At 39.9% G+C, this 14,581-nt stretch overlaps 1 protein-coding gene across 1 annotated transcript; it reads right to left on the bottom strand.

Annotated features, from left to right (window-relative positions):
• Positions 1-2,736: 2,736 nt before the first annotated feature.
• LOC104241200 (uncharacterized) lies at positions 2,737-10,138 on the bottom strand. Its single transcript, XM_070153253.1, has 5 exons — positions 9,623-10,138; positions 5,978-6,247; positions 5,521-5,626; positions 4,235-4,378; positions 2,737-3,441 (listed from the first exon to the last, which is right to left on the bottom strand). The coding sequence occupies exons 2-5, from the start codon at positions 6,232-6,234 to the stop codon at positions 3,187-3,189; spliced, it is 762 nt and encodes a 253-aa protein (XP_070009354.1). The 5' UTR covers positions 6,235-6,247; positions 9,623-10,138; the 3' UTR covers positions 2,737-3,186.
• Positions 10,139-14,581: the final 4,443 nt, after the last annotated feature.

Here is a 14,581-nt window from a genome sequence, read left to right as displayed (position 1 = left end):
GCGAAGTTGCCACCCGATGTTGCCCGCAACAACCGATGGCAATCGGTAATGTACTGAGCTTCGCCCCATGCGCATGGCACTTTGCGACACTACTTGCATGATGCTCCGTCGTTCCGTTGCCGAAAGCATCAGCTGCCACGAGCTATGCCAGACACAAACCACAACAACCGATGGCAATTGGCAATGTATTGAGCTTCGCTCCATGCGCATGGCACCTTGCGGCGCTACTTGCACGACGCTCTGTTGTTCCATTTCCAAAAGCCATCGGCTGCCACGAGCAATGTTGCCACCCGATGTTGCCCGCAACAACCGATGGAAATCGGCAATGTACTGAGCTTCGCCCCATGCGCATGGCACTTTGCGGCACTACTTGCATGATGCTTCGTCGTTCCGTTGCCGAAAGCATCAGCTGCCACGAGCTATGCCAGACACAAACCACAAAAACCGATGGCAATTGGCAATGTACTGAGCTTCGCCCTATGCGCATGGCACCTTGCGGCGCTACTTGCACGACGCTCCATCGTTCCGTTGCCAAAAGCCATCAGTCGCCACGAGCGATGTCGCCTCCCGATATTGCCCGCAACAACTGATGGCAATTGGCAATGTACTGAGCTTTGCCCCATGCGCATAGCACCTGGCGGCGCTACTTACACGACGCTCTGTTGCCAAAAGCCATCAGCTGCCACGAGCGATGCCAAACACAACCCCCAACAACCGATGGCAATCGGCAATGTACTGAGCTCCGTCGTTCGTTGCCAAAAGCCATCAGCTGCCACGAGCGATGTCGCCTCCCAATGTTGCCCGCAACAATCGATGGCAATCATGAGCTTAGCCCCATGCGCATGGCACCTTGCGGCGCTATTTGCACGATGCTCCGTCGTTTGTTGCCAAAAGCTATCAGCTGCCACGAGCGATGCCAGACACAACCCACAACAACCGATGAAAATCGGCAATGTACTGAGCTTCACCCCATGCGCATGGCACCTTGTGGCGCTACTTGCACGACGCTCCACTATTCCGATGCCAAAAGCCATCAGCCGCCACGAGCAATGTCGCCCCTCGATGTTGCCCGCAATATTCGATGGCAATCGACATGTACTGAGCTTAGCCCCATGTGCATGGCACCTTGCGGCGCTACTTGCACGATGTTCCGCTGTTTGTTGCCAAAAGCCAATGTTTGCCACGAGCGGTGTCGCCACCAGACGTACTACGAGCTCACACGAGTACTTGCCGGCGTGGTTTGCGAACATCGGGGACGTAGCACGGACAAGCCGTGCATGCCCCCAATGCCCACGCCCCATGCCAGCGTCCCTCATGCATGCCCGCCTCAGCCTGACAGCAAGCGCCTTGAAGTACCTTTCAACACCTCTACCCCACTTATATATGCTTTAAAAAAATCCAAGTGACAGGAGTAGACATGTTTTGGCTAGAGAATCATAATAGACATGTACAACAACAAATTATACAAACTAAAGTACAACCTAGCTAATATACTCATAAATGACTTTTAAACATTGTAAATGATATTTTTTTACAAAAAGTAATACTTTTTTGAAATATTTTTATTATAAAACGAAAAATGCTTAATAAAATACTAAATAATATGAAAATTATTATAAATATAGAAAAAACAATCTAGAAAATTTCCAATACATCTAGTAATAATATAACACATAAAAGAGTAAATATTTTTATAAAAAAGTAACGTAAAAACTATTTAAAATTACAAAAAATGCATAAAAATTAATAGAAAATCTGTAAAAAAATAGGTAAAATACATAATATTATTATAAAAGCATATAGATGACCAACCACCATAAGTGATTCCGATTTCAAACCACCGCCGCCAACCACCAAGCATCGACCAACCGTCGTCGGTCGCTATCGCTCGAACTACCGCAACTTCCCACCACCGCCAACATCATTGTGTTGTTACTAAGCATTGGCTAGCACTAGATATGGTGCGCAGTGGAGCGACGTGGTGCGACATGGTGCGGCTTGGTGCGACGTCGTGTCATGACCATGCCCTGCCATGTCCCGCGTCGTGCCATGGCCATGTCCTACATCGTGCCATGGCCACGTCCTATATCGTGCCATGGCCACGCCCTGCCATGTCCTGCCACGTCCTGCTCGTTCCATGGCCACGCCCTGCCATGTCCTGCAATGCCCTGCGTCGTGCCCTGGCCACGCTCTGCCACACCATGACTCGTGCCATGGTCATGCCCTGCCATGTCCTGCTATATTCTGCGTCGTGCCATGTCCACGCCCTGCCCTGCCATGCCCGGCGACGCCCTAACTCGTGCCATGGCCACGCCCTGCCATTCCCTACGACGCTCTGCGTCGTGCTATGGCCATGCCCTGCGACGCCCGAACTCGTGCCATGGCCACGCGCTGCCATGTCCTGCCTATTCTTGCAAAATAGTACTTGAACTATGGCCAAATACAAGCTTTTCATTTATCCAAACTGCAAAAGCCACAGCTATATAGAAGTTCACTGTACTTGAGCTACTATAACTTTGGGTTCTGTTGTAGAAATTTAGCAATATAGTTAAGAACAATCAACCAGATTTTCATTTCTGTGATCAATATTTTGGAGTCCAATGTAGGAAGACTTCAAAGATATATGGCTATAATCTCTTGCGAGTTGTAAGTTGCTAGTGTGTGCATAGACACATTTGATAAGACTCATTTTCAGGTTGAGAAATAAATAAGGATAAAGAGGAACCAACAAAAAAATTGATCATTGTTCATCATATTATTACTTGGTTATCAACACTACACAAGTGTCTCAGGCACCAGGCAACACTTACAGCCATGATTTCACAAGTTTCATGCAAAAGAATTTACAGACAAAATCAATCCTTAATGCTATCAAGCAACGACTTCTTTCCATTCTTATAAGCAATTTCAAAGTGTAAATTTGATTTGGAACAATTTCGGGCCACAACAAAGATATGTATTTACTCTGAATAAGAATGAACAAAATGGAAGGGAACAGTTCCACGGGATCTAGGAGTTCACAAGTGAAATTCAACTTGAAACCCCATAGAAGACCATCAAAAATCAAGTTGATTCATTTCAATCCCCTAGTCTAAGCTGATCGTCATATGCCACTTGCATTGAGTTTTATATACCTTTCAGATCGCCTCATTCCACCATATCATATGAGCGATTTTTCAAAAGGTATTAAGCCAACGAATCCCTTGATTCCCTTCCTTCATCAATTCCTTCAAATATATCATCATACGTGATGGGCACCCTTATTCTGTCATGAACAGATGCACGTTTGGCTCCACTATTTGACTGCTGAACTTGTTGCAGCAACACATCTTTAGAAGTGGGTGTAGTTTTGTCTCCCACAGTGGTCTGGCTAGATCCCTCGAAAGAAGCTTCATTATTTGGGAGTGGTTCTTGCTTGAGCTTAGCCTGCTTAAATTGCTTCTGCAATTATTATTGAAATGAGGCTCTTAATGAACACTGGTATATAGATACATAATAGGAGAAGTGACCAGCATACTGACGGTTTAAATTATATATGCAATTGTTTACAAATACAGCATGCATGCTATCATTGAAAGATCATTAGAATTACGAGAAATAGCAAAAACTGAGAAGTGTTTTTGATAGGTAAGATAAATATAGTCCTTGCAACAAGAATAACCATGGCTATCCAAAGGCTGGAGGCTTTCCCAGAAACTGTGCATTTTAATTTCGAGGAAGTGATACTAGAGCACAACAAAAATACTCACTTAACATTCAAACATTTTTCTTAAATTACTAACATGACCAAATATGCAGTTTGAAAATTAGAGCATTACAGTAGTGCAACGAGCAAAGATACATTGGTAATTTCATAATATTTGACTTGAACTAAATAATATAGAGTGGAGTCAAACAATATATAAAGCTATATCTCATCTTAACTTACCAAATAAGAAAGTAAACCTTACAAACACCTCCATGTAGCCTTTATTAAAGGTTCTTTCTTTTTTTGATTGGTATTAAAAGCTACTTCTTTTCTTTCTTTCTTTTTCTTTTTTTTTTGGGAGAAGGAAAGGTTATTTCTTTTCTTCAACGTTACCTGCTTTATTTTTTCTTTTATTTGAGAGTAGGTAGAACAAAATCTTCAGCACCTGATGATGGAACTCATGATCTTTCCAGGTTGGGCCACAAAATTGCCACATGCACAGGGAATAACTATCAACAAGATAAACGCTAAAAAATTATAACCCACCTCAAACTCCTGCCCTTTCTTCATTATCTCTTTGTATGCATTTGGATCTCGCACTTTAAGGATGCTCCATAATATCCCACCGCCTGTTCGGAAACGCCTGCCATCAGCAGTCTTCTGGCCACCACAATTCTGAATTGCATCCACCTGTAAATTTTACTGCAGCGTGATCAACTGACTCACAATTGTAACAGAACTTATAATTTATAAAAACTTATAGCTTTTCTCTTTAATTATGCACTAGATATGCAGGAAAAGGGGTATGACGACCGAAAACATGTATGTATAACTCACTGGCTAGAGAACAATAAACGTTAACACATACATGCAATCCTTCATTAAAAAAAGGTCTAGGTTTTTTTTTGGACGGGCAACTATCATCTTCATAAGCAAATAGGCTCCGGAGCAAAATTATCATTTCCAATCATAAAACGCAGAAGCTCTGCCTTTGCCAAAATCCAGAACTTCGTTCTATTCTGGCCTAATTTATTCACTTGTCAAAAAAACTATGCAAAAATACTCATCAGACCCTCACATGCAACAGCCATATGCCAGCAATTCGCTGCTAGTTAAGTACAACCAAACACGTCCAATTGACAATTGAACATTCAATAGAATAATTTACCCTCTCCCGTTTGGCCATAAGTTTTTTTCACTTTTTTCAAAAATATTTTGTAAACGTTGTTTGGTTATAAAAAGTGACCATATTTGGGAAGTTTTTCAGCATGAATTTTTCTAGTTCCAAGAAGTGGTTTAGACTATTTTTCAAGTTTTTGAAGTTTTCTACTCACAAAACTTCAACTTCTTTACAAGTAAAATGCATGTCCACAGAAGCAGGGTATTCCCAGAAAAGAGCATCCGACTCATTCCAATATGAGAAATTAAGGGTGTCGCACACCAACAAATGCATAAATTCACTCATAGAATATCAATAGCAAAAGCTCATCAAATTGCACCCAAGGTTTAAGTCTGGATTTCAGGGGGTAGATAAATTCTAGAATGCCCAATCTGTGGTAGCTAAAGAAATAAATAAAAGATCATCTTTATGAGTACTGAGATGGAGGTCATAAGCTTCAGCGAATCCAACTTCGGGATCTGTGTGACAATAAAAATTAAATTGACTTATTTAGTATTTTTTTTTTTGAGGGAGGGGGGGGGGCAGATTGGTGAAGTTATGCTCACACTAATTGTCTAAATTCAAAATTAAACTAATGGATTAAATCCCAATCAGATATGACACAGCACCAGTCGACATTTAAGAAAACAAGCATATAGAACAAAAAGCATACCTCTTTGACCAGATCACTCAAAGCAGATACTCCAAGGCAACCAACCGCAGTCCATATGAGATAAGATTTCCGCTCTCTCAAGCGTTTACAGACATCCAATACAAATCTGAAGACAAAAATTCAAAGAGAAAGTCAAAGCCTGCTACATTTCGACAACAAATAATAAAGATGTTAATTCTTGTAACGACTAGTATATACAAAATGAAGCAACAACTTTGACTAAAATGTTAGTCTTTGACACAACTTATATATGGCTAGATTATAAAAGAAACTAAATCCATGCATCAATCATATGGTATCCAACCCATAAAGGCAATTATCTTCCCTTCATCAAACTAGATCAAGCTCAATAATGCTTTCTGTAAGGAAATAAACATAATATGCATATGGTGATAAGCAACGCAAAGCTTTTTTTTCCCCTTGAAAAGGTATAATGAGTATGGTTAGCGTAACAAACCTGTTAATATCTGTGACCTTTGGACCCGAAGAACTTCTCTTACGCTTGTTCTTCCTCTTGTTTTTCTTGGGTCTCTGATTTTTATTGCTTGAAACGGGATTGGTCAAACTAGCACATGCATCACCACTTTCCTCTAATCCAGTCTTAGAAATCCTCTCAACCAATTCTCCTTCCTCAATATCATTCATTTTAACATCATCATCCTCGAAGCCCTCCTCTTCATCAGAGAAATCTAAAATGCTATCCTCCAGCTCCATCAAATTATAAAGCCTGCAGGAGATTTAAAGAAATGTCATCACTCTGCAATGTCAAAAGTGTACGTTACATGCATAAGGGAAGTGAAATATGTTGCAATGTAATGGGACTAATATGTGATAGAGGTATATCAAAACAAGCATCAGAAGGCAAGGCAGAAAGTATTCGCTTGGAAAGCTCAATTTGTTCCACTTTAATTCTGAAAGAGTACTCTGTTTCAACAGCACTGTTTTACATGGTTACACCAACTTTTTAAGTAAGAAGCTTAATCTGTGGCTCCAAAGAAAAGGGGGGAGATTATTGCCAAAAAGCTGAAATGCTTAGTTAATTATGATAGAGGAAGTAAGTCAAGCAGAGGCAAGTTTCACAGAGCCTTCTCTGAATGAAGGCAAAAATTATAAGCTGGAATATAAGGGGGGGCTCAATGATTTGTGCAAAAGAGACACTATTAAGTCACGTATTCAAAAATGGAGGTTAGACATCGTATGCCTACAAGAAACAAAGACTGAAAATTGTTCTGTGTCAATGGTGAGGCATGTATAGGGTTCAAGGTGGGTAGCTTGGGTCGGACTTAAAGCTAGTGATAGTAGGGGTGGTATTCTAATCATGTGGGACAAGGGACAGTGGAGATATTTAGACTCTCATCAAGGTCAACACACTATCTCAGCTTTGTTTGAAGGCACCCTGGTAGATTTCAGATTTTTCTTCTCTAGTGTTTACGGACCTCATACTAACTGGGAAATGGTCGACCTTTGGAATGAGTTGGCGGCTGTAAGAGGCCTCTGGAATGAATGCTGGGTTATAGGGGGCAACTTCAATGTTTGTAGGTTTGAGAATGAGATATTCAACTGCATAAGGAGGTCAAGAGCCATGAAAAGCTTCTCTGAAGGGACTAGGTTGTCTGAGGTCTGCTAAGAAAGAAGAACTGGAACATGATTTTGAAGAGGAGGAAGTTCTATATGCCATCAATTCTTGTGCAACTGATAAGAGCCCTGGTCCTGATGGCTTCACTATGGCGATTTACCAGAAGTGTTGGGACACCTTAAAGTTTAACATAATGGGAGCTCTTAGTCACTTCCATGCCAATTGACATATGGTTAAATCCTTTAATGCATCATTCATTGCTCGTCCCTAAGAGAAAAGGTGCAATTGAGCTCAAAGACTTCAGGTCAATTAGTCTGATACGTAGTGTCTACAAGATCTTGGCAAAAGTTCTTATAGAAAGGCTGAAGAAAGTGATTGGAAAATTAGTTTCAAGCTATCAAAATGCCTTCATCAAAGGCTGAAGAAAATGATTGGAAAATTAGTTTCAAGCTATCAAAATGCCTTCATCAAAGGCAGGCAGATGACTGATGCAGCTCTTATTGCCAATGAAGTGCTGGATTGGAGGCAAAAAAGTGGTGTTCCTGGACTTTTATTCAAGGGTAGAAAGTGGTGTTCAGCAACCACATTAATAGGGTAGAAATGCTCTTGGACATGTTGATGTGTAACCCTGACATAGCTTTAAAGAACATGAGAGTAAGGTTTAAGTACTGAACCTGAGATTTCTCTGCACCACAGAAAATGAGAGTGTCATCGGCAAACAGTAGGTGTGATACATTGACTAGGGAGCTTTGAGCTCTGTCCACATTGAAACCTTCTATCCATTGTAATTGCTTGGCCTTTTCAAGCATTTTACTAAGTCCCTTCATTGCCAGTGTGAAGAGAAAAGGGGATAAGGGATCCCCTTGCCTTATTCCAGGAGAGAAAAAACCTATAAGGCTCCTGTTGAACAAGATAGAATACTTCATAGTTGAGAAGCTGTACTTGATCCATTTGATCCATCTCACCCCAAATCCCATTTACCAAAGAATTGAGACAAGGAACTTCCAGTTGAGTTTGTCAAAGGCTTTATAAAAGTACAGGAACGCCACTTTTTTGCCTCCAATCTAGCACTTCATTGGCAATAAAAGTTACATCAGTGATCTGCCTGCCTTTGATGAAGGCATTTTGATAGCTTGAAACTAATTTTCCAATCACTTTCTTCAGCCTTTCTGTAAGAACTTTTGCCATGATCTTGTAGACACTACCTATCAGACTAATTGACCTTAAGTCTTTGAGCTCAATTACACCTTTTCTCTTAGGGACAAGAGCAATGAAGGATGCATTAAAGGATTTAACCATATGGTAATTGGCATGGAAGTGACTAAGAGCTCCCATTATGTCAAACTTTAAGGTGTCCCAACAATTCTGGTAAAGCGCCATAGTGAAGCCATGAGGACCAGGACTCTTATCAGGTGCACAAAAATTGATGGCATATAGAACTTCCTCCTCATCAAAATCATGTTCCAGTTCTTCTTTCTCAACAGAGCTCAACCTAGTCCTTCAAGGGAGGCAGTAGGCCTCCAATCCTCATTTTCAGTATAAAGTTCTTGGTAGAAATCAAGAATCGCCTCCTTCACCTGCTCTTTAACTTTAATGATGTAAAGTTCCGTGATTTTAGCATCGTCGCTTTAATCATACCTGACTTAATTAAATTATTTTACTTACATGTTTTAAAACCTATGTGCATTTTTATCATTTACCGTTTTAGTTATGGCGTTTTATGGATTTATCTTTGAAATGGACTACATGTGTATAAGTCCGCTTTATTTGGGGCGCTAAAATCATGTCACGCGAACGTGTACATAATTAATTGCGCTTTATTAATTATTAAGATTGTTCGGCCGAAGTTGCGGGAACGCATAACTTTAGTTAATTTTGGAAATCGTAACTATGTCACGCGAACGTGTACACAATCACGATAATTATTATTAATCGCACCTAAAGCAGGCTACGATGTTCGTGATTTATTCTTTCTAAGACTACTTTGAGATTATTATGAAGCCATGGCTTATGGATATGGAATTGATGTGAGAGTCAAGAAATATATTTAAGGACACAACCTCATTTACGAAAAGTAAAAATGGAGACCACAGAAAAAAGCAAATGTATTACTACTACTTAAATTTACAAACTACTACTTAAATTTACAAAGAGAGAAATTAAAGCGAGAAAAAGCTGATCCAAAACATGTCTTGTACGCAAGTTGATCGGAACAATTAATTCGGAAGAAACAATTAAAGCCTCAACAACTGTAGACTGTGCCTTCATTTAGACAGAGTGTAAATACATAACATAGCTTCATCAATTCCCTCCTCTCATTAATTTTTACTATCTACATTTATAATAACCAAATGAAAACAAGCAACTGGGTATTCAATAATCTACCAAATGATTTCATTCTAGCCATAATTAGCACTGTTCAGTCAACTACACTAACAAAGAAAGCAATTTGAGCAAGCAAAACACAATAACATCGTGAGCATTATTAAACCAATCTTAATTACTAAGTTGAAATCGAAACAGTACCGTAAGACGGAAGTGAATCTGAATGCTTTAAATTTTCCCAGATCTCTTAGCTCTTAGCTAAGGAGAGCATCTTGTACAAATTCCGGTACAGAGACAGCAGCGAGCAAAGCAAAATCCCCAACACTTCACGCGTCAACACTCCGTTAAGATCCGCAAAGAAGATGCCATCAGCAACAAACTTTCGTTTTGTTTTTTGTTTTTGCTAATATGGGTAACCGGAGTATCCATTTTAAATCATGTCACAATTTTTGAAACAACCCGAAAAAGAGAACGTGAAGATTTTCGCAGATAGAAAAATGTTCTTCTTTGTTCTTCCAACGCATTTTTTTTTTAGTTTTCAGATCTGGTTTTCTTTCGGAATTTTTTCTTCTTCTAGATGTACAGATGAGTAAAGTATGAATCAATTATGTGTGTGAGGAGGGGAGTCTGTGTGAGAGTATGAGTGGAGAAGAAGGGGGAATGCGCTGGGTTTTTTTCCTAGAGAAGGGAGGGAGGGGGATCTTCTGATCTATTATCTTTTAGGGTTTGGAGGGTGAATGCTTTTAATGAGAGATGGGGGGTCTGGTTGGGTAATGGGCTGGGGCGATTTTAAATCATTTGGGTCATTTAAATTTGGCCCAATCTAGTTTGAGGTTCAAAAAATAGTCTCTTCTCCTTTTTTTATTTTCTTTTCTTTGATTTAAAAATTTAATTAAATTAATTAAAATCTTAAATTAAGTCCTAAATTAATCTAATTTATAAAATTAAACTAATTATCTATTTATATTACTTACATAATTAATTAATCCTAAATCAATGAAAGAAAATTATTAATTTAACACTAAAAGCTAAAAAAATATAAAAATGAACATCATTTTGTGATTTTCGTTTTAATAATGCTTTCAATTTATGCAGTTAGATCTAAAATGCAAAGACTAAAAATATAACATATTTTTTTGTTATTTTCATGATTTGAAATGCTACTAAGTATGAGAAGATTCTGAAAATTTCATAAAAGCAATTACTATTTTTAGAGTATTTTAGGCATAGGGCAAAAATTAGGTGCTCACAACTGCCCATCTTTGCTCGAAAACATGAAGAGTTTTTGGACAAAGATAAAGTGAGTAATCACGAGCGATTTTACCCGTTTGGATACTCCATGGGAAGCATTTTGAAAAAGTTTGACTAAACCTTGCTTTAGAAGTTGCCTACATATCCTTGGCTATAAAGGAATCAGGTCAGTGTAGTTCTGGAAGTTTTGGTAGCTGGGACTACTGAATAATTGTGATTTCACTGTTGTTGCTGTTGTTTCTGCTTGCTGAGCTCCTTATTACACCAAAATCAAAATGAAAAACTAAACTAACAAAGCCTATCAGCTACGGGTTACAAGATTCATATCTATAAATCTTCTAAAGCTTGATCTTGAGTCTTGGTTGGTTCTTCATGCAGACTCTGATCTGAATCTTGATGCTTGTTAGCTGCAAGTGCTAGTTCATTCTCCTTCAACTTTTCGGATCAATGCGGGACATGCAAAGCCTATGACTCCAATCATGTCTTGAGCAGTCCACATTTTTCTCTGATTCTACACTTTGAGTTCACTTCTTTTTCTTTTCTTCTTTTTCTTTTATTCCGGATTGAGACTTCTTCTTTTGATCGTCTCGAACCTTGTGTCTCGAGGTATAACCTGCTCAGATACCAAAACAAACAAACGAATGAAATTTTTCTGTCCCAGTTTTCACTAGAAAAATTTCGTGAGTTATTTGTAACCAAAACTCTATACTACTTCATTATTGAATGCAATAAAAATCAAGATTGTGTATCCTTGGGAAAAAAAGATTAGGGAGTGGAGAACCTATATCTAAATGAAATCAACTAGGGATTGGAGACCCTATTGTTGGAAAATCATCAACTAGGGAGTGGTGACCCTATGTTAGCATCAGGTTATGCTGGCATTAGGTTATGTTGGCATCAACTAGAGAGTGGAGGCCCTGTGTTGGCATCAACTAGGAGTGGTGACTCTATGTTGGTATTAGGTTATGCTGGCATCAACTAGGGAGTGGAGACCATATGTTGGCATCAACTAGGGAGCGGTGACCCTATGTTGGCATCAGGTTATGCTGACATCAACTAAGGAGTGGAGACGTTATGTTGGCATCAACTAGGGATTGTTGACTCTATGTTAGCATTAACTAGGGAGTGCTGACCCTATTTGGCATCAGGTTATGCTGGCATCAACTAGGGAGTGGAGACCCTTGTTGGCATCAACTAGAGAGTGGTGACCCTATGTTGGCATCAGGTTATGCTGACATCAACTAGGGAGTGGAGACCCTATGTTGGTATCAACTAGGGAGTAGTGACCCTATGTTGGCATCAGGTTATGCTGGCATCAACTAGGGAGTAGAGACCCTATGTTGGCATCAGGTTATGCTGGCATCAATTAGGGAGTGGATACCCTATGTTGGCATCAACTAGGGAGTGGTGACCCTACGTTGGCATCAGGTTATGCTGGCATCAACTAGGGAGTGGGGAACCTATGTCGGCATCAACTAGGGAGTGGTGACCCTATGTTGGCATCAGGTTTTGCTGGCATCAACTAGGGAGTGAAGGCCCTATGTTGGCATCAACTAGGGAGTGGTGACCATATGTTGGCATTAGGTTATGATGGCATCAACTAGGGAGTGGAGACCCTATTTTGGCATCAACCAGAGAGTGGTGACCCTATATTGGCATCAGGTTATGCTGACATCAACTAGGGATTAGAGACTCTATTGTTGGAAAATCATCAACTAGGGAGTGGTGACCCTATGTTGGCATCAGGTTATGCTGACATCAACTAGGGAGTGGAGACTCTATGTTGGCATCAACTAGGGAGCGGTGACTCTATGTTGGCATCAGGTTATGCTGGCATTAACTAGGGAGTGGTGACCCTATGTTGGCATCAACTAGGGAGTGGCCCCTATGTTGGCATCAGGTTATGCTGGCATCAGGTTATAGTGGCATCAACTAGGGAGTGGTGACCCTACATTGGCATCAACTAGGGAGTGATGACCCTATGTTGGCATCAGGTTATGCTGGCATCAATTAGAGAGTGGAGACCCTATGTTGGCATCAACTAAAGAGTAGTGACCCTATGTTGGCATCAGGTTATGCTGGCATCAACTAGCGAGTGGAGACCATATGTTGGCATCAGCTAGGGAATGGAGACCTTATGTTGGAAAAACGCAGCTAGGGATTAGAGACCCCATACTATCATGGTTTTTAATTTTCTTTGTTTTCTTTCTCTCTTTTTTTTTAAATAAAGAGAATGAGTAAAGTGGGGGAAGAATATGGAGAAAACTTCCCTCTCTTTTTTTGGGTTGTCATTGTAAAGCTGTTTTTAGCCCTTGCGTAGTTTCTTTTTGGTAGCACCTGCTTTTTGCAAGGTTGCTTCTGGATTTCACCTGTTTCCTATTTTTTTTTCAACAAAGAACAATTTATTAGTTTGAAGCGGTGGTTGATTTTGTGGCCTTGGTTATTTCAGTCACTTGATCTCGGCCCTTTCAATTGCAACTGGTTGTTTCTTGATAACAATTGCATTTCTGACCCTAGAGAACCTCTGGTTTTTCCAAACTTTGCCATGACGGTTAGTCGCGTGGGATTCAACCTTTTCGACTTTATTTTGCCTTTGTAGGCCTTTCACTTCTAACTTGTTTTGTTGTTTCTTTTTTTTTTTTTTTTCTTTTTAAATTTTTAACTTCGGAGCATTGAGGAACATTTGGCTCCTCAAACTTTGATGTAACGGCTAGTCGCATGGAACTGAACCTTTTTCAACTTCATTTCGCCTTTGCAGGCCTTTTATTTCTAGTTTCTTTCTTCCAACTTCAATTTTAGAGCATTTGGGGTACCTTGGCTTTTCAAACCTTGCTTAACCTTTTCAACTTCATTTGCCTTTATAGGCGCTTCAATTTGATTTTCTCCTTCCAAGAGTTTTGATTTTGAAGCATCGGCCGCCATGGCCAGTCGAGGTCAACTTGATGCCCCTGACGAGGCTGAGTGCCTTTTGCATATTAGCTCGTATCAAACAAAAGCCCTGTAAATCAGTCTTACCATCCTTTATTTGTCTTAGTTTCGGAATAGAGTTAGACCAAAAGTAATTCAAAGAAAAACAAACAATGGAAAGGACAATAAATTTAAACAAAAGGTATCCCTTTCGGGGAAAGGACAGAAGGACTTATATGGAGTACATGCAGACTTCAATGAACATGACATGTCTTTTGGACTGGATGCCTGATCTGTGCAAACCGTCTGACTCTCAGAAATTCATCACAACTTTTGCCTCGAAATTGAGAAACCTTGCTAGGACTCTGCCGATGCCGATGGCTGTGAGGATCTCTTTTTCGATCAGTGGCGCCCTTTGCGGGTTTTTACCAGCTGACCTCTCTCATTTCTCTTCTTATCGTCGCCTTATAGTGCTCTTTGCGAATTTTCACTAATAAGATTCTCTCATTTTTAATTTCTCTGCTTACCATCGCCTTACGGTGCCCGTGAAGGTTTAAGACTCTCTCATTTTATTTCTCTCATTTTGTTGTATCAGACCTCAACAATTGTATTCTCCAATTTTAACATTCTTGCCGATTGATCGGAAGGACTTGAAAAGGATTTGGGTAAAAAGAACTTGGACCGAATTACAACTTTGGAACCTTTCAAGCAAAACTATTGCCAGATCATTGTAACTTCTGCCCCAGTTTCAACTTTGGGAAAATATGGATTTTTATTTTGGTGTGACTGAACCCCAGAGAGAGGTTGCCTACGTATCAAGTCGAACGTAGTTCAAGGAAAACTTTTGTTTTGTTTTGCTTCATTTTTTTTATCATTTTTTTAATATGACAACTTCTTGGTTCCAAAAAGGGTAATTAAAGAAGAGTAACCAGCTGAAAGGATTTGCAAAAGGTTGATAGTGTTTGGGTAGTGAGAAATGAAAGCTTTCGTCATCCCAATCAG

This window comes from Nicotiana sylvestris, chromosome 8 (genome assembly GCF_000393655.2).
Source record: "Nicotiana sylvestris chromosome 8, ASM39365v2, whole genome shotgun sequence".
NCBI classification, from domain to species: Eukaryota; Viridiplantae; Streptophyta; class Magnoliopsida; order Solanales; family Solanaceae; genus Nicotiana; species Nicotiana sylvestris.
The sequence above is the reverse complement of the archived record's forward strand: the minus strand, read 5'-3'. Positions and strand labels throughout refer to the sequence as shown.

What these genes read in the sequence shown, in the direction of transcription:
- LOC104241200 (XM_070153253.1), bottom strand. Translation starts at nt 6,234, where the DNA reads ATGGAGCTGGAGGATAGCATTTTAGATTTCTCTGATGAAGAGGAGGGC. An exon ending in TGAGTGATCTGGTCAAAGAG is followed by an intron (nt 4,379 to 5,520) that starts GTATGCTTTTTG and finishes TAAAATTTACAG; the next exon opens with GTGGATGCAATTCAGAATTG. An exon ending in AGAAAGGGCAGGAGTTTGAG is followed by an intron (nt 3,442 to 4,234) that starts GTGGGTTATAAT and finishes TAATAATTGCAG; the next exon opens with AAGCAATTTAAGCAGGCTAA.